The sequence below is a fragment of the Lonchura striata genome, chromosome 3, assembly GCF_046129695.1.
Source record: "Lonchura striata isolate bLonStr1 chromosome 3, bLonStr1.mat, whole genome shotgun sequence".
NCBI lineage: Eukaryota > Metazoa > Chordata > Aves > Passeriformes > Estrildidae > Lonchura > Lonchura striata.
The window spans coordinates 71,511,934-71,532,575 of NC_134605.1; the positions used below are offsets into that span (position 1 = coordinate 71,511,934).

Below are 20,642 nucleotides of genomic sequence, written 5' to 3' on the forward strand. Positions count from 1 at the left end.
AGATTAATTAAAAAAAATAATGGAGCATGATAATATTTTTGTTTTGTAGGAACAACTTTCCAGCCGAACAGCAACTCTTCTGTAAATCCAGATCATTTGAATTACTTCCGTTTTGCAGGCCAGATCCTGGGGCTGGCTCTGAATCACAGGCAGCTGGTGAACATCTACTTCACAAGGTCTTTCTACAAACATATTCTTGGTATGATTTTATTAAAATCCTGCTTATTAGTCATAACAGTTGGCTGAGTAGTAAACCTTTTCCTTTTTTACTTTTGTGTATGTGTTAAAAGTGAAAAAACGTTAGAATTTAATGTCTTGCTAGTCTTTTATGTACATCAGAGTCACAGCAATTCTTTGTACCACAGTTGTGATATTCATTTACTCTTCTGCATAGTGTCATTCTTGAGAAATTAAAATAATTGTTCCCTAGTTAACTTAAGATAGACAAAGTTGAGAGTATTTGTGAATTCTGGCAAAAATCTATTAGGCATTCTTGATCATGTCTCAAATTCTTCACTTGTGCAATGGTTTTTAAAAAGGTGAAGCCCTGCTGTTGAAAACCCCTCTGTCTACCTACTCCAGCAAATACTACTTATTTCCCAAAACAGGATTTCAGAAGTAATGCAGGTTCATCCTGTCTCCTTAATGAGAGAAGTTAATTCATATTCTTTTGCTCTGTAGTATTCAAGAGGATTGGACAGACATTTTTATAGAAATGTAACTTTTTTAGTAGGATAACCTCTCTTAACTGGTAGTATCTGTGTTCTAGGGCTCTTCTCTACTCTTCTTTAAGAACCTTTGTGCCTCTTGATTGCTGAACAAGATGCCCCTCTTCTGCATTGTCATGAAAAAACTTTCCTTGAAAGAAGATGTGATGCCCTGTGTGTTCTTGTTACTCCTCTAAGTGCATTAATTTATTTGCTGTTGCATGCAGAATTTCCTTGGTGTTCAATCACTAATCTTTGGAAGTATAAGACAGCTTGATGGTTTTCTGTAATTGTTTTGTCTATCTAAGGTCTTCCTGTGATGTTTGCTGAGTCCAGGACAGATCAACTCTTAACTTCAGGCTTGCTGTTTATCTTCCCTGCAAGTGTTCAGAGATCACTTGCAGTTCATTGAAGGTGCAGGCTTAGTCATCTTTATCAAGATCTTCACAGAGTAGCATATTTTATTCCTCTCCCTCAGTATTGCTTTCTGTGAGAGTGACTGCTGGGCAAGCACCATGTTAGCAATGCTTCCTCAGGCTCCCCTAGTCACTGATCTTCACACAGGAAAGTAGTTCTAAAGTAGAGGTATCATTGCATGGCAAAGTTTGGTGCTGATTTAAGCCTTAGCCTCTGACATCAAGTCAGTAGAAGAATCATGAATGATTTGGGTTTGATGGGATCTTAGATACCTTGGGCAGGGACACCTTCCTCTAGACCAGGTTGCTGAAAGCCCTGTACAGCTTGGTCTTTGAACACTTCCAGGAATGGGGCATCCACAACTTCTCTGGGCAACCTGTTCCAGTGCTTCATCACCCCCACAGTAAAGAAAGTCTTCCTAATATCTAATCTAAACTTACTGTCTTTCAGATTTAAACCATTCCCCCTTGTCTTGCCACTGCTTGCCTGAGTAAAAAGTCCCTCTCAAACTCTTTTGTAGGCCACCTTCTGGTACTGGAAGGCTGCTCGAAGGTCTCCCTGGAGCTTTCTCTTCTCCAGGCTGAAACAAGTCCAACTGTCTCAGCCTTCAGTCTTCATAGGAGAGGTGCTCAGGCCATGTGATCGTCACTGTAGCCTCATCTGGACTTGCTCTGACAGGTCTATGTCCTTATATTAGGGCCCCAGAGCTGGCTGCAGTACTCCAGACGGGGTCTCATGAGTGTGAGGTAGAGGGGCAGAATCATTGCCTTTGACCTGCTGGCCACACTGCTTTCATTGCTATAAATAACACTCACAGGCTATTTCCTTGTGATGTATTCACAAAAGAGAAAATCTATTTTCTGCTGTTCAGTGTACATTGAGAGTAGTGAAGTGTTGTTCTTGTCACCTCTTTCAGAAATGACTGCTAATGATTTTGCCTTCCTTACTGGTTTTGGCTTGTGATGATATGCTTGATTGTTGGTTTCTGAATTGACAAGACAACCTGTTACATACTTTTTTCCTTTGTTTTCATTTTGCTAGGATAACTATTGCAAACGCAGCAGCAGTCATTAGTCTCTGTTAATAAGGTCTTGCCATTCCAACATTCTATTTTACAGGCATCCTGGAACTTTCTAGACGTTTATACACATTAAACTTGTTTAAGGTCAAAATGTTAACAATTCTTTATCACTTCTTTTTACTTATCAGAGACAAAGAACTAGAAAAATTACACCTCCACTTTGCAAAGTAGTTGCTTTTTCTGGCTCAATCCCTGTTATTTATTTAAACCCTTCCAAGGCCTTTTCCATAAACTTTGCACATCTCTTATCTTCTTATTTAAGGAATCAGAGATGTGCAACAGTGGGTGCTCCTGAGCAGATTTGTTTTATTTTTGCTAGCTCTTGTTCTTGTCAAGTACAAGTTATCTGGTTATAGACATGGAAATTCCCTTCAGCTTCTTGTCAGGCCTTAAGTAAAGGAGTGTGAAATCTCTTGCAGTCTGCAACTGTTTTCAGCCCTTTGGTTTTTCACCTTGCGCTGAGATCCTCGTTTTCTGTAGTGAAAGTATATCCATCTGTTGATGGCACTGAAACCACCAGTTTTGTGCTAAGCCCTTCTGTATCTGAGGAACACTGTGAATTTCTTTCAGAGAGGAACTCCTCTTTTTAGGCAATAGACCTGATGTGGAAGTGACTTAATTAGAAGCTGAAACCTGTATGAACAAATATTCATACATTTCTTTGAGACTCAGGTGGGTGCATTACCTTTTTCCACTGTGATGAGTTGAGATCTTTCTGCAACAATATCTGGTAGGTGAGGAAAGATCATTATGTGATGACTCAGCTAACACGCTACTAATGTGCATTATAAGGTATTAGATATGTAGTGTGCATGATTTTTTTATGTGTGTGTGCTATGAAACCAAACAATGTTCCATAGGTCTTCAAGTTTATTAAGTCTGCACTGTCTTCCAAATGTAGCACAGGGAGAAATACAGTTAGAAATTAGTAAGACGTCTTTGGTTTACTTTTCTCACACTTCTAAACTATCAGCCTCCTGCTTAAACAGGGGAGGAGCACATGGTTTCTCTAGTGCTGTTTTCCGGTTACTTTGTATTTCTTTACAGATATAGTTACTTTCCTGTTAACTTCCACCTTCAGCTTACAAAGACAGCAGATAAATTCTTAACTGTTCTATCTACTCTTACATTTCACTCTATAATAGAAAATAGTCCTTGAAATGGCATAAACAAAAGTGAAAATTAATTTCTAGGTCAGTGTATTTTGAACTGAAGGCCTTAAATCCTTGAATAATTAATAAGCTTGTCTCAGAACTTACCTGTGGTATCTCTTTGAAGTTGTGAAGCTAGTTTTCCAGTTCTTTGTCTCTGATAAGTAAAAAGAAGTGATAAAGAATTAAAACTTAAACAAGTTTAATGTGTATAAATGTCTAGAAAGTTCCAGGATGTCTGTAAAATAGAATGTTGGAATGACAAGACCTTAGTAAGACCAGTTAGACCTTATTAACAGAGACTAATGACTGCTGCTGCGTTTGCAATAGTTATCCTAGCAAAATGAAAACAAAGGAAAAAAGTATGTAATAGGTTACTTTGTCAATTCAGAAACCAGCAATCAAGTATATCATCACAAGCCAAAACCAGTAAGGAAGGCAAAATCATTAGCAGTCATTTCTGAAAGAGGTGACAAGAACAACACTTCACTACTCTAAAGGTAGCACTGAACATACCTGCACAGAACATACCTGCTTTTCACAATTATTCTGAGATAGATTTCTCTTCAAACTCAGGGGCCTTAAGGGTATACAGGAGAAAGATATATAGTATTTTGTGGGACTCAAATTTTTCATGATAAATCTGATGGAATTTTTTTATAACTGCCTGCTTGAGTCTCTTCATTGGTAAAATATCTGTCAAGCAAATGACTGAGCTTAGTGCTTTGGTCTCACACCATGTTGACTGTGAGTGTACTTTCATCATAACACTTGTTAGTTCCTTCTCTAAAGGCATCTCTGATTCCTACTTTTCAGTCTTCTTTTCCCACATTTTTCTTATATCACTCAGAGGCATCATTATTTCCATGTTTCGTGTGTCAAATGCACATATGCTTGCTAGTTAGCAAAAGTGAAAATCCTCTGGAAACTACTAGATGGCTGTTGGTTTTTTTTTTTTTTTTATTATTTTGAGAGAGGTGGCAGTGACATTTAATTAGTAAGTTATCCCTCTCTTAAACTGGTGTTGCTTGATTTTATTTGAAAAACAATGCCTTACAGCTGTGTGCACACCATTTCAGCGCTTGTCAGCTCTTCCAGGGAAGTACTATAACTTTTTTTACTCTTGGATATTTTGCAGTGGCTGCTAACCTTTGAATTTTGTGTTTCTCTGGGTTACTGCATCCACAATCTGTAGTGTGCTAAGGCTTCTACTAATGGGCACCCTTGTGACACTGCACAGTGCATGGAAGATGGTGAAGCAAGAACAGTACTTCCCAATAACTTGCTTTTCTCTAAACCTACTGCTACCCTCACTCCCTTCCCCTTTTCCCAGATATTGTATCTGTCTTGGTAGTGTTGAAGTATCTATCATGCCAGAGTTAAAATAAACAAGGTCAGCTTTCTTGTGAAGAGGGTAGCTCTCTTCCATAAACTAGGGACACTTTGTTCTGGGCCCATTTGCTCAAATGTGCTTGAGTGCCATGCCTGTAAAAGGGGTTGTAAATAGGCACTTTCTGTACCTGGATAAAAGTCAGACTTCTAAAAACTCTCCTTTTATTTGTTCTAAATGACTTGTAAGTTCAGTTTGAAATACAAACTTCCTATAAAATAATTTTTAACTGTTTAATAGATCTTATTTCAAATATGATTAAAAAGAAGAACACTGAAGAGTAAGGAAGAGGAAGGTTATCTCCCCCCTCACCCGCTAAATAATCTGTGGGAAAAGATACTGATAGAGATAGATAGATAAGATAGAGAAATACGGTATTTACATTTCTAAAATTTGGGTAGAAGACTTTAAGACTTTGCAGGAAACATTTAATGTTTGGTGTTCAGAATGAGTAGATGCTTTTACTGAAATCCATTAGTGAACTAAAATAATGCAAATTGGTGTTGCCTAAGTGGTATGTCATTTGCTTCATAAAAAGGAAAAACATGGAGGAAACTTGATTCTGGTGTATTTAAAAAATACAGTGTGCACAGTTCTGCTGTAGGTAGCAACAGTGCATCCCTTTTTCTCTCTCCTATTACTGCATTATTCTCATTTTTCTCTAGAGGGCAATCTTCTACCATGTATTAAGTCAGAACTCCTTTCTTCTTTTTCTATTTATTTGAGCAGTTTTGTTTCTTTGTTTTTTGTTTTTTGTTTTTTTCCTAGGCATACCTGTAAATTATCAGGATGTAGCATCTATTGATCCAGAGTATGCAAAGAACTTGCAGTGGATTTTAGATAATGATATCAGTGATCTGGGTTTAGAGCTGACCTTCTCTGTTGAGACTGATGTCTTTGGAGCAATGGAAGAAGTACCATTGAAGCCGGGGGGTGCAAGTATACTTGTTACACAGGAAAACAAGGTGAGTATACTGTTTATTCAGAAGATGGTGGTATAGTACAAGCCATTGGACTGATTTTCTGAATAACTGGGAGGATGAATGGTATACCTGTTTTGGAGAAAATACAAAAAAATTGCAGTTGCCAACACTGTTTCCTCTTTTTCTAAGTTAGCATGTTACAGAAATAGTACTAAGCATTTTTAAAAGAGTTCAGATTAGAGGTTCTTCTTTCTGACAGAACTGTGAAGGAAAATAGGATCAATTTAAAAGAAAGATTTATTTTAAAAGTTACAAATACTCCTAAAATTAAGTCTTGGGTATATATACCAAGGAAGTAGAACAGTAGCAATTGGTAAACATAAAATAGATAATGTTGCAAAGTGTGCTACCTGCTAGGCTGGTCTGTAGTGCACTGTATTGCTCTAATTAAAATGCAGATACTGGACAGAATAAAAGTCTGCAGGAAGATTTTTAATGTGTATGAAAATAACCTACTTTTAAAATTTACTTTATTAGTAGCAGGTTGAAAAGCTCCTGATTCCTCTGCAGCATTAGTTCAAAAAAAGAAATGCAGGCAAACACAGCCAGATTTTGAAGATCATCTAGAAATTATGATAAGCACAAGTGTAATTGAATCCTGCAGTTATTGACTAAACAGTTCTGAGTAACTGCAGGAGTGTCACGAGTAGACCTGTAGTTTTTTGTAACATTGACTCTTGGTCCTGATGTCTGCTTTGTGTTCTGATTTTGATTCGTGTTGGGCTGGCCAAGCCTGTTCTTACTGGGCTCAGTAAGCATTTGGCTTCAGGAGTGGTGCAGCAGATGCTGCACTGGGGAGCAGCCGCTTGGTGTCAGCCTTTGTTGCAAGGACGTTGCAGTTTGTGTTGGAGCAATTGGCACTGGATTCTTGTAGCCTTAATCCTCATTTTCATTAAGGCAGAGTGTCATTCCAATGGCAGGAATACATGTTACTAGCCTGATTCTGCACTGATTCCTGCAATACAGTCATTTGTGAAAGAATACAGATGGCAAAAGAAGTCTAATTGTGAAGGTAGTGGATGCTTAATTTCTTTTTTATCTGTTGGAGAAAGCAAGAATGTTGACTCCTGTGTCTGGTCAGTCTTAGCTTCTCAGTATATAAAAAAGATGTACTTAACATAAATTGTAGTTTCATAACAACTATTTAAAACCCGTTTTCAGCTAGCATAAAATTAGAAGTTTGTCCACCTGAGGGTACTACCCATTAGCAGTTTTATTTGCTCTCTTAATTTTAGAGCAGAAGAACAGTATAAGAATGGTGATTGAAAATGTGTGGAGGAGGTGCCTCCATTCTATTTCATCAAGCCTTTGTCAGCATGGCAGGAGGGAACTAGAGTTGGTGTAGCTTTAATTTGAAAGGTGGTAAGAAAGAGGTGCTCTGGTGGTAGCTTTGAAACTGCTAATATTAATGCATTTTTTGAATTTGAAGTTGCAAAATGAGAAGTCAAAAAACATCTGTAAGATGGCACAGTTTTGTTCACTGGCAAAGTTCTTGACAATGACCAAGTTGTTGAAAATTGGAGATATGTATTTTAGTGGTTTTGGGGAACTTTTTCCCAGTTCATTTAATGTAACATAGTTTTGCGGTCTGTTTTAGCTTAGTTGTTCTATCAGTTTAAATAGGATTGTGTCTACTTTATAAACAAAAATCTCTTTTTCTCCTGCAAGTGGTATCTTATTTTTTTCTGCCTTTACCCAAGGAATAATAGATCAGTCTTTAAAACTCATTGTATTTATTATACCTGTGGGAGAAAAAAAATTCAACTTCTAAAAGAATCTGCTGTGTATGCACACTAGCAGATTACCTGTTAAAATTAAATTATGAATGAATCTTTATCCCTTAAAAAACCTAAACAACAAACACAAAAAATCCTTTGTGCCAAAACCAGAATAAAACACACCCTTGCCCCTCCCTGCACAGAAACAACCCAAACAGTCCCTTTCTCTCATTGAAACCTGAAACAGACTAAATGCACTACTAGTAAGAGCTATTTGTAAAGTGTTATTTGCTTTGAATGGGGTAATTTTCTTTTTTTTATATCAACTGTGTAATAGGTGAATGGTTATGGGACAATTAGATGATGCAAATATTCATGCCTTGCAACTGCTGTGTCCATGTGGCCCAACTAAAATACAGTTATAGCTTGGTTCAAATGCCTTTTGTCATGGTAATGGAGAGACTTCAAAGGGAAAAGTCAGGCTTTGTCCTGAATTTATCTTTGCTTTTTGCTGTGTATCATTTAGCCTCTTTCTGCTTTTTAGGAAAAAAATAAAATCAGGCATAGTCAAGGTTTGACTTTATGTTATATTAAAGAATGGTGCAGATTTCCACAATCCTGTGGCTTTCTCAGTTCTCCCAGAACCTGTCTGTGAGCTGGCCATTCTATTTTGCAGTAAAATAGTAGGTATTTTTTTCCAGGCAGCTTTAAAATGGAGCTGCTCTCTGAATCTGAAAATCATCATAACCATTGATCCTTGTCTCACAGTATGTGGGATTGTGAAATCAAGGAAGCATGATCTCTGCTTTATTTACCTCAGAGTAAAATATAGAACAATCCCTCACTCAAACTAGATTTTGTCATTATATTTGTGATGCTCATCTAATGTGTGTTCAATCAAATCTCCCTTCCTTAAAGAAGCCTGAATCATAACTTTATGTACTATGTAGAAATGCATATGTAGATCTGAAATGATATATTTCTGTTTAGTAATGTTCTTCTAAGGCTTCAGAGGGGAAAAAATTGTAAATGAAGTGCACAGAAAGCAAAATAAATTGCCCAGGTTGTTTACTGACGTGTATTATGTAAATTCTGTGCTACAGGTCTTTCATCATGCGCCAGTGCTGATAGCCAAGGAAGCTTGGCTGTTCCAGGCTATTTTAAACATTTCTTGTTACACCTAAACTACAGCAACTGCTTTCTCTCATAATTAAAATGTTCAATGTAGTATTTTTGTCATGCATAAAATAAGTAATTTTTTTAAAATGTTTTTTTCAAAATAAGGTTGTACATTTTTCTTTCCTCAGCCCTGTTTTTCTCAGTAGCCTAATTTGCATAAAAACAGTTTAAGAGATGTAAAACAAGCATTTCTGATTATTGAAAACAACCAGTGTTAACATTATTTTGAATCCTGGTATTGCAAAAATTTCTGATTTCTTCTGTATTCACAGACTGACTTTTGTCTAGTGTAGTTAATCTCCTTTGGCTCCCCAAAATAAAAAAGGTATCCTGCTTTGAAATGTTTTATACTTCATTCTCTTTTTCTGAAAGGGAGGAAAGAAAAAATGCTTTGTTGCTTTTGTGCAGGTTCAGAACACAAAAGTTTAGGTTGAAATATTTTAAAATTAAAAATCAAAGTAGTATTTTTGTAAGATTGTTCTCTTGATGGAAGTTGATAGTTGAGATGGTTTAATCGGGAGATACATTTCATGATTTTCTTATTAAAAGTCATGATTACGAAGTCAAAACATTTCTTTAAACAGAGTACCTAAATAATCTAGGAATAAATTTTGTTTTCAAGTAGAAAACTATTTTCTTGAGTAAAGAAACTTTATTAAACTTGTGTAATTTCGTCAGGGTAGATGAGACATGTTTATAGAATTTTAATTTAGCCACTTTTTTAATGCCTCCTAGGCTTCTGTGTTCTTAACAAAAGCAAAGTTCTGGTGGATTCCTTTTCTTTCAAAGAGAACGGAGCCCCCATATCTCTAAAACATATTATAGTCTATTCCCTGGCTATGATGTAAGTTGTTTTCTGGTGTTTTTAATTTTTTAAAACTAAGGTGATTTTTCAAGGGTTTCTTAAAAAAAAATGAAATTCTTACTAAGACTAATAAACTCTGCAGGCTTTATTATGTATTATTTTAGGCTTCTAGAGATGGGGTGAAGGGGAAAGCAGGAAGCTTTTTGTCTCACAAATATTCCTTCAGAAGTTAGCTCTTTTTCCTGAGTAATGTCAGTTTGCTTAAATAGAGTATTTTTGCTTACGAACATTGGTGTGTTTATGCCCTTAATTGAGATTAATGGAAGTGGTATTAGATGTGGGCATGACAATTTAAGTTTTGTTTACTTTCTTTATCCTGGTCTGAGTCCCTGTTTTTTGACTGGTTTATGTAACAATTCAAAGACTTTGGTTTAGGAATTGTCTTAGGAAGGAAGGTGGAAGAGCAGAAGGGCCTTATTTTAGGTTGCTTCCATGTGAAAAATGCTTAGTTCCTTACAGTAGAAGAGATTTGTAATGCATTGAGGACTGCATTTGTGTGTGTGAGTTTGTTTGAGCACTGTGTGGTTTTGCTGGAGTCTATCTAAATATTGTTTTCTATGTTGCAGGCTGAGTATGTCCAGCTTGTGACAGAGCTCAGAATGACAAGAGCCATTCAGCCTCAGATAAATGCCTTTTTACAAGGCTTCCATATGTTCATTCCACCATCCTTGATCCAACTTTTTGATGAATATGAACTGGTAAGCTGAAATGCCTAGGTATTTTTAAATGCTTTGTTCAGCATATTTCAGCAGCAGTGGAAATTATGTAGAAGTAAAGCTCAGTAACCACAAAATAAAGATTTTGTAGCTTTCACATTGGCTTTGTTTCCTGGGCATCTATCAGTGAGGATCTCATTATGTGTATTCCTGCTTTTTCTAGTTACTCAGGATTACCATCTTCCTGAAACTTCACATGGCATTAAATACCTTAAATTGTAATTTCAGTATGGAATCAGCATGTTGTAGCCTTTAAGTCTTTGCATATTTTCCTTGAGGAGGACAGAAATCCTATAAGAGTAAGGCAATGCTGTCTATTGTCTTTACTTTTTCTGAGCCACAGAGTCAAATTCCACTAAATATTTGTTGGTGGTTTGATCGTCTGTAACCAACACATCTCAAATTTTCTCTGAAGCCATGGCGAGACTCAGAGGTTTTTTCTCTTAGGTTCTTTGGCAGTAATTTTTCTCTCTTGCTAGTGCATACTTAAATTAAACAAATCACGTGAAGTTATCTGAATTCAAGAATCTTCCTGCATTAAAATTTAGTCATGAGTTCCATAACTGAAACAACACTGTAAGCTTTCTACTTCTTAAAATATTGCTTCTTAAAATAACATAAACTCTTGAAATAGGTGGTTAGTCAGGAAGACTAATCACAATCTTTCTGCTTTTCCTGAAGGAGCTTTTGTTGTCTGGTATGCCAGAAATTGATGTGAATGACTGGTTAAAAAATACAGAATATACCAGTGGCTATGAGAGAGGAGACCAAGTTATTCAGGTAAAAATATTTGTTTGGTTGGTTTTTTGTTTCTTGTTTTTTTTAGATAATGTAGACTATTTAATCAAAAAAATGTGGGTTTGTTGTCACTCTGTGTGTGTTTGTGGAAGCTTATTTTGGCTGAAATTTGTGGAGGTTTTTTTAATACTGTATTTCTACATTACATTAATTATGTATGAAAGTGGTACAAAAAATTCCACAATTTAAGTAGCAAACTTACATATATTCCATTTATTTTTATCAGTATATTTTCAAGTACTAAAAATATTTAATAGAAAATACAAACTAACTTTTTTTTGTCATTTAGTGGTTCTGGGACGTGGTGGAAGAACTAACTCAGGAAGAGAGGGTATTACTATTACAGTTTGTTACTGGCAGGTGAGAGACTCCTCTGTAAGAACAAATACATTGTCTAGATACTCTGAAATAAGACAAGAGGCTTGAGAGATCATAAAGTATCATCTAGAAACTGTTTTGTATACTGGTTGTTCTATACGTTGATGGAAGTAGACAGAGTGTGTGTTAATACTTCTGCTGTCTCTGTTGCCTGCAAAATGATTGATTATGTATTTATTATACTTGACCACTTTGCAAGAGGCCTTTGTTGCTGTCCAGGCTGTTCTTGACAAGGCCATAGTGAATTTAAATAGCTTTATATTATTTTTTCCTGTTGCATGTTTATGTGATTCTTGTCTTTTCTAGCAATCAGCTGAGGCTGTGATATATGAGATAAGTAGGTATCACTTCAGTCAGTGTACACAGAATATCCTTCTCCTCAAGCTGAGTTGAATTTAACATTAGTGCAGTGTGTCAAGATAAGTAAAGATGTAACCTTATGGAAGACTGTCTGCTTTATGAAGGTTTGCTGTCCTAAATTCTATTTGTTCTCTAGGGAAAGGCACTTTTATTTCCCTAGTGGTTTGGGGGCAGTGAGGGAACATTTTAGCAATAAGTCCCCCTGCGAGCTGGGTGAGTTGCTGAGCTTGTGGGCACAGACATTTCACAAAGTGACACCCGAGTTGTGCAATCCAGTCGTTTCCTGGTAGCAGGCAGAGATCACAGCATCTTCTTGGTTTGATGTTCCCTTAATATTCTAGGATTAGTAGAGTAGTTGACCTTTTGTGTATAAGTTTTGTGGTTAAGCAAACATAAAATACAAATTAAGATCATCAAAACTACCTTTTATATTAAGGAATTTTACAGCCATGGATGTATCATCAAATGGCCTGGTCTCCAAATTCTGTTAGTTTCACTTGATTTATTATGAATTTCCTTGGTTTTAGGGATCATGGATGATTTAAGAAGCTAGTTGTATGCACTTTGATCTTTTTGTCCTCTGAAGAAATGATTCCTGAAGTTGTAACTGCACATGTGTGGCATGCCAACTGCTGGTCTTTCATTTTTAGTGGACTGGTCCATTTCTAAATCTAGACAACAAATAAGGATATTTAAAATGTAAGGTCATGTTTCAAATGCTTCTTAAAACATTCCAAATGATACAGAAGTGGCATTCAGTATTTTCATGGCATTTGGGATAATCTACTGGATTCTAAGAGACACTTTCTATCAAGTAAACAGTTACACTGTCTGATTAATACGTGCATCAGCATCATTTGTTTTGGTTACAAATCACCTACTGTCTTGTTCTTACCCATTTTCTTGTTAATAGGAAAGAAATTTTTGGTGTGACTTAACTCTGGTCTAGAATTTAAAAACAATCTGCTTAGGATTTTTTTCATGTATCACCTAGGAGGAACCCTTTGTTTTTTCTTCAGTGTTTAAAATGCAATAGATGTATTTTTCCATAAATATTTCACTTTTGAAAGTTACCTTGAATAGTGATATGCAGCTGGCATTTTTGCACATAAGTCCCAAGACAGTAATACTTTCTTTTAAAAGGAAGATTTAGATGCTGACTTTTCTGTGAGCCTGGTACAGTAGTTGGCCGATATCTTAAGTAAAATTTTACATTAAAAGTATACCTGATTTCAGACTATGGTGTTTTTCTGGCCTTAGTGAAGAATTTGTTTCTGTGGGTACTGGTTGGCAGGGTACATTCAAAAGTTTTTTTCCTCCATTTCCCTTTAATCTCTTCTATACATTCACTTACTTGATTTTTTGTGCTTGTGTGAAGTGGAACTATTCCTTCTTTCCAATCAAAGACTATGAAATTAATCTAGTGAATTAAATAAAATAGGTTTATGATTATGTCTTCAGTGTTTCTCTGACATCTCTAAATATTTCTTAAATGTTTTGTTTTATATTCTTCCCCCATTTTTACATCTCTTTCTCTTTTTCTCTTATGAAGTCTTGCTTTGGTAGTTTCACTGGAGATAACATTGCATTTGTCATTAATACCAATTTTGAGACATCTTTTTTGTGGCTCATGTTGGGGATCTGAAAGTTCACTTATGATGCCATTTATTCTTTCTCAGCTAACAGCTGCTTGAGGTGATACTGCCAATTCTACAAGCTTTTCTTATTTTTCCTCCTCTTAATCTGTTTGGTATTTATAATACTATTTGGCTAATTTAGTGTTAATTCTCTTCTGGGAACTTCTGATGGGGTTTTTAGTTAACAGTTGGAAGGAAGTGTTGACAGTTTGATAGATTCCAAATGATAAATTCTACTTTATTTGAATTCTACAGCTGCAAAGATTGTATAGAACTTCTTTGGGGACTGTAATTTTTGTGGAGCAACATGCTTATGCTCTTTAAAGCAAAATTCAGCATAGCTGTGAAATATGAAAGATATATGTGTCTACTGTCATATAAAAATAAGAAAACTTAAGGAAACAAGCTTAGAATCTCTTCTACCATGTTTTCATTCCAAGCAAATTTATGCAAAAATTGTCAGTGGAAAACTAGGTAGAAAAGTCACGATTCAGATGTAAATGTAGAAATTTCCAAAGCTATGAAATTGTACTGTTGCTCTTGCACACAGCTATTTTGATATTTCTTGCACCTATTTGCAAGGTTTTCTTTACTATATTGGCTGGGTTTTGCTTGGAGAGAAAACTCATTCTCGGAGGCTCCAGTTGGCAGCAGTCTCTTCCTTTTAGATGTTCAAAGCTTTGACCACGCTTCATTATTTTGACCTGTTATGTGGAAAGTATGTTAATAAGTTACATTGAAAAAAAATTTAAGTAATAGTGGACTGAAAGAAATTTTCAGCAGTTTTATTGTTGATTTGAATGTAAGATGTTTATCAGAGGGGAGAAAAAAAAGTCCTTGCAGGGGAGGCAGGGCTATATTGGAATGTGAGCCAAAATCATTGTGGTGCTGGTGGCATTGTTCCTAGTGCATTCAACTTCCTTTATCCTTTCATTATAGTGGAGTTTGGGGTGGAAGCTGAGGTTTTTTTGGATGCAAGAGCTGTGCTAGCAAGATGTTATCTTGCAGTGTATATTAGCTTAAGTTGATATTATGAAAATATCTGAATATCTGAATTTTATTCTATTTGTTAGTTTCTAATGAAAGAGAGGGAGTCTGACCAGTGAGCTATTGTGCATTTACACCTGGAGTAATCTTTGAATAATATGTTGGAAAAAAAAAAAAGAGTAATATTAAGTGAGATTGCATTCCTGAAGATGCTAGTGATTTTTTAGTGTGTTCTAGTTTTGCCATAGTTTATCACTGGGCTATAGTGTGACTGATGTAATGGTTTTATTAGTTACTTGAAATATTTGGTCTGAAGTAGTAAATGAACAGACATGTCAAGGACACTTTTGTCATTTGTCCCACAGATAGTAATCAGAGAATAAAGTGTTTTGTGATGTAGCTTAAACTTTAAACATAAATAGACATGTTTGTCTTAACTGAGATAATGCCACAATATAATAAGGATATAAATCTGTTAGAAAGCATCCAAAGAGGTCATGAAGATGGTGAAGGGCCTTGAGGGGAAGCTTTATGAGGAGCAGCTGAGGACACTTGGTCTGTTCAGTTTGGAGGAGACTGAGAGGAGACCTTGGAGACCTACAGCTTCCTCAGGAGGGGAAGTGGAGCAGCAGGCACTGATCTCTTCTCTGGTGACCAGAGACAGGACCCCAGGGAATGATGTGAAGCTGTGTCAGGGAGGTTTAGGTTGGATTTTAGGGAAAGGCTCTTCCCTCAGAAGGTGGTTGGGCACTAGAACAGGTTCCCCAGGGAAGTAGTCACAGCACCAGCCTGACAGAGTTCAAGAAGGGTTTGGACAATTCTGTCAGGCACATGGTGTGTGTTCTCTGAAGAGTTAGGAATCAGATTTCAGTCCTTGTAGGTCATTTTCAGCTCAGAATATTCTAATTCTATGAACATTCTGCTCCAAAAGCTGGTTATAGAAATGTGTACTTCTTCCAGGCAGAATTATCTTAAATGTCAGTCAAACAATATGGTGCCTATTGTCAGTGGACTAATGTGCTACTCAGTCTTGTAATTACAAGTTTTAAACAATGAGAATTTTGATATCAGTAAGAAAGTGAAAAGTACTTTTACTTTAGTAAAAATATTAGTAACTGTCAAATGATCCCAAATAAGAGATATTTTCTGTCTAAAGTTTACATTTTTTTGCCTTATAACATTTTTTCAGTGCTCTAATTTCTGTACATTTTCTCAGTTCCAGGGTGCCTCATGGTGGCTTTGCCCATATAATGGGTGGCAGTGGATTGCAAAATTTTACTATTGCTGCTGTGCCATATACTGCAAATCTTTTACCAACATCAAGCACATGGTATGTTAACTATTCTCATTAAGATATCTCAAAACCAGGGCTTTTTCAGGTCAAAACTGATTTAAACAGTTTCTTCAGTATTCACTCTCCAACATGAAAATGGTGGGTTTATCCCAAATGATGTTACATCATGTTTGCATCTCGAATTTGTCTAATCAAAGTTAGTAAAATTAATAAAGGAATATTGAAGTTAAATTACTGTATTATAACTTACTGAAGTTATAATAATTTCCTACAATATAGTCAAATGGTCAGTGGTACTATAAGTCTGCACAGGCTTGTTTTCTTCCATACATGTGATCTGTTCAAAGTTTTTAATCAGAAATCTTTGCTATTGAGTTTTTTTCTGAACTGTGGTGTCCTTATTTTTTTTTCTTTCCAGTATCAACATGCTGAAGTTACCTGAGTACCCAAGTAAAGAAATCCTGAAAGACAGGCTTCTTGTGGCATTGCACTGTGGAAGCTATGGTTACACAATGGCATAATGAAGTCTAGAAAACCCATCTGACTGTTAGTGTGCAATTTTGAGTGGCAGAAGTAATTTTGGAAACTGTCAATAGAAAAGCGTCTTGGATGCTGCAGCCAATTGGCAGTGTTGGGCTTCAGAACAGCACCATCAGCTTTCCATTATTGTGTTGTCAAGGTAGCTCTGATACCATTGTAACAAACTTCTCAGTATGCTGTATTTTCATTTTTTAAAATTACAGATCTGTATGGAAATCAGTTTACATGCTTTTCATTATTATTTCAATCTGAGAAAGTTTGTCAGAATCACTTTCCACAGTTTACATTTGATTTCCAACTATATGGTTAAATGACATTTGCATTGCAGTTTACTTTGCACTCGGATGGGATACTGCAAATGAAAAGAGTTGTACTTTATGCCTCGTTGCATGTGAAAGTGCCATTTATTTTTGCAGACCACTACAGAAAGTTCAATTGGAATATTGTACAGTAAGATAGAGCTGATGTATTTTCCATTTCTTTGCAGAAAGAAACAGAAAGAAAATTTTATAACTTTTTAGTATTCTAATGTATATAATATGTAAAGATTAGACTGTTATGACTGGAAAAAACCAACAGATTGAGTTTATCTAGTTTATATTAGAATTTACACTATATTCTACTAAATATTTGAAGTATTTGTGACTTTATAGTCAACTTGCATTTTAGAATTTGTAAATACCGTTTAAGATCTATATCCATTGTTTGAATGCCTTTACTCTCCTTGATATAATTGTATGTTCAAAAGGTATTAATTAAATTTTAATATTTTAACCAGAATCAGAATGTGACAAATTTGTGTGTTCCTGTGGGCAGATTATTCTTTTTCTACCAGGATTTTATTAATCTTTCTATAATTTAAATTGTCATGGAATTAGTATTTGAGGAGTCATTGTCAAAGTGTATGGATGGACATAAAAAAATGCACAAGAGAATAAATTGAGCTTATGAGGTTAACTGACAAAATTATGATAGTTAGAATCTCATGTCAAATATCAATATAGAATTATTTATTGCTGTTTTTTTCAGATTTTATTTATTTTAATCTAAAACATACATAACTTCTCTGGAGGAGTGAGAGAGGAATCCATGGACCATCTTGTCACAGTAATTTTCTTCTGAACTAAGCTTTAGACATGAACTTACTAGCTTCATTTCCTTTTTGGTTCTGTTTGTGCACATGTTGTATAAATGTCGGTTTAAATTCTGAGGCAGAGTCTGTGGCTGGAACATGAGGAGAATACCAGTTTTAGGTAGTGGAAAGAGCAGACACTTCTAGCAGAACAGTCCAGGGAAGGCTGCTTGGTTGTTGCTTTTAGGAAAAGGAATGAAATCTTGAAATCAGACAACAAAGCCTAACAAACGCTCTGGAAAGGAGATACGACCAAAAATAGTGCAATTGAAAAAAGCCGGAAAATTTGGAAATGGAGTGACTACAACTAAATGGACTGAGATTAAATGAGGGGCAGTGAAAAGGACCAAAACTTGCCAAAATTACTCCAAGTAAAATCCTGAAATCAGGGAAGAAACTAAAGAAATGAAATGTTAAGAAAAAAAAGGAAGAAAATAAAAATCCAAAACTAAATGAAAAAAATAATAGTGAATGGGATGAGAAGTGCCGGGAAATGGATCAAAGCTTGCCCCATTTATCCTCATTGAAATCACAAGATTTCATTCCTTTTCCTGAGAGGAAACGGGAAGGTGCTGTTCTTCTCTGGCATGCTTGAGGGATCTTAGCCTATTTGAATAGGTTAGATGGTTGAGGATGTGTGAGGTTTTAACATTTAATCCCAGTTGCTTTGGATCCTTCAGTTTAGCAAAAGTACTTTGCTCTCTTGCACAGCTGGGCTGTGCTTAGTTACCTTGTTCTATTATTTTATTATGTGCTTCTGCAAGGTACATTTATAGAGGACAGTGTTTTGAGCAGTACAAGGTATTTGTCAGGCATTGGGCATTTGTTTTCTTCATGTAAACTGGGATTTTTGTTTTTATCTAGGGTTTTACTGTAAATAATGTTGTTCATTAACTGCTATGCAATCTCTGCTTTTTTCCCCCCTTTTACATGTTTTATTTACAGTAATATACAGCAGTTTCCAGGAAGCCAAAACATTGCATGCTCCTGCAGTGCTCAAAATAAGTCATACTGCAAGCTTGAGTGAAGATAAAAAAAAATTTTTTTTCTTCCCACTTCTGTATTACACTTTACGTGACAACAAGCTGAGTTTGGTCTCAAACAGTTCACCTAACATGCTAGGCAGCTGGTTTTGAAATGTGAAGGAGAGCAGAATTTTAATGTTCTCAGTTTCCTATGACAGATCTCCCTGTTACAGCCTCACAACGGTAAAGCAAATTATTCTTGTTGCCTCTGTGCACCACATTAGTGATGTCCCTTATGATGTATATTGTAGGATTTCTTGTAATGTTTGCACTACTTACCCCCTAACCCATTAGAATGAAATTCCTCTGAAATCCTCCAGTAATAAGAAAGCATGACATAAATATGAAGATAATGGGAAGAGAGCTGTTGATACTGGACTCTTGGTTTTACATCAACCTTGCCATTTATTTTAAACAGGGTTTTTTCCTGCTGGAACTGAGCAGTGCTGTTGACTGCAGCTGACCATATGAAGTTAGCAGGATTTAATTACTGCATTGAAAGACTGTTTTTTAGGACACCTGTGCTGTATTAGCAACAGGGTATGAAAAGCTTGTTGAGAAACTATAACTTAATATAGCTTATAGTTTAGAATGGTTAATTGGTTTATATTTGTTCTCTCCCACTGTGCCAGAACAAGGCAGGGTGAGTATTTTATCTTGGAAAGAACAGAACAGATGTCTTGTCAGATCATAGATCATGAGTACTCATTAGCTTTTATTATCTTTATGAAATGTTAGATAGCAAAGCCTAGTTTTTGATGCTTGAAAATGTACTGTGCATCTAATGTTGCAAAACCATTAAAACCATAAACTGTGAAATGCAGCTTAATGACTTCTACTGTATGTTTCGTAGTCAAATAAGATTGAAAATGGAATGAGAGGAAGATGGTGGTTGGCCCGAATTTTCCAGATACTTGGAGATTTTCACGTGCACAGTAGAAAAAAATGTTAGGATCATCTGTGCTTTAGAAATTATGGGCAAGTCAGTAGTTTATGCAGCTATTATTATTACTGAATTTTTAGCATGTCTGTAGAAGAGCATTTGTCTAGTTAAGAAGTAAATTCAGCGAACTACTAAACTAATGCTGAGAACCAAAGCTTTAAATCAACTAGATTAAATCTCCTCAGGGATTCTGGAGTTGTAAAGATAAGTAATTTTCAAGTCAGAACATCTGTTTTTATCCAGACTTACTATAGATAATAATACAGACAAGAGACAAGACAGGCAAGAGACTGTGATCCATGTTTTATAGACACACTTGTCAATTCAACAGTATTTTGCACTCTAAGAACACTAACAGAGTTAATGTACTTCTGTGGGGCTCGCTGCTGTTTAGAGGCAGTAGGAATCACACCACATAAAGAAACCTAGTGTAAGGTTACTGACCTAGGTTAATTACTAGCTAGTTTCATTTGAAAATAGCTCTGTGCAGTTAGGTAGATTGAAACATTTCGTATTATGTGTGTAAAGTAGTATTTCTAGTTTCAGTTTTAAAAATCTGTGTGTAATTCAAACTAATATAATAGTAAAAATTAAATTCATATAGACTGCACCTTTAGTTTGGATTTAAAAATGGCATTATTGTATGTCTTCCCATAAATGGTATATAATTTAGTTGGAGAACATTGTTTTTGAAATGCTCACTTAATATGTTTGAAATGCTACAAGTTAGCCTCCAAACAGCACTAAGAAGGGCTGCAGTGGTCCACTGAAATATTTCTTCTGAAATCAATGTCATTTGTGTGTCAATCATTTGTGTGTTAAAAAGTCTTTCGTCAGAAACACTTTGGTCTCCTTATATAAAGGAGATTACAGATTGATAGACTTTCTCTTATATTGATAGATTTTCTCTTATATCAGAGCCCTCCCAGATTTTTCCTGATCTTTTTCTCTGAATGTAATGTATAACCATTGACAGGAATAGCAAATAATATCCCTACATTTGTGTCAGTTTTTCCCATGGGAAGTTGTTTTTAAAAAAATAAAATACACTAATATGATTGGAAACTGGTTAATGCCAAAAGAGAAGTTGAGGAGGAGTACAAGCACTATGAATGGAAGTGTCCCTGAGCTCACTGTTTGCAGCTGCATATATTTGTTGCATTAAGTGTTTGTGACATTCTGTGCCAAGAGTTCAACTATTCCGTTTCATACAATGCCAAGTGATTCATTGGGATTATTAGGATACTCCTGGGATAGCGTCGCCATACTGATTGCCTCTGACATACCAGTTTGCTTAGATTAAAAAGCAATTGTTGCTGTCTAGTCAAATTTATAACCCCT

General features: G+C 35.7%; 1 protein-coding gene across 4 annotated transcripts in view; it reads left to right on the forward strand.

The window, feature by feature from the left end:
• HACE1 (HECT domain and ankyrin repeat containing E3 ubiquitin protein ligase 1) overlaps positions 1 to 16,981 on the forward strand; it is a 47,714-nt gene extending 30,733 nt beyond the window's left edge. For 3 of the 4 annotated variants that reach the window (XM_021553833.2, XM_021553835.2, XM_021553836.2), the window contains 7 exons: positions 50 to 199; positions 5,515 to 5,711; positions 10,058 to 10,189; positions 10,889 to 10,987; positions 11,295 to 11,365; positions 15,584 to 15,697; positions 16,080 to 16,981. In XM_021553833.2, coding sequence (XP_021409508.1) covers positions 50 to 199; positions 5,515 to 5,711; positions 10,058 to 10,189; positions 10,889 to 10,987; positions 11,295 to 11,365; positions 15,584 to 15,697; positions 16,080 to 16,182 — 866 coding nt within the window. In that variant the 3' untranslated portion in view covers positions 16,183 to 16,981. The remainder of the gene's footprint in view (positions 1 to 49; positions 200 to 5,514; positions 5,712 to 10,057; positions 10,190 to 10,888; positions 10,988 to 11,294; positions 11,366 to 15,583; positions 15,698 to 16,079) is intronic. The other variant, XM_021553834.2, reaches the window with a different exon arrangement.
• The last annotated feature ends 3,661 nt before the right edge of the window (positions 16,982 to 20,642 follow it).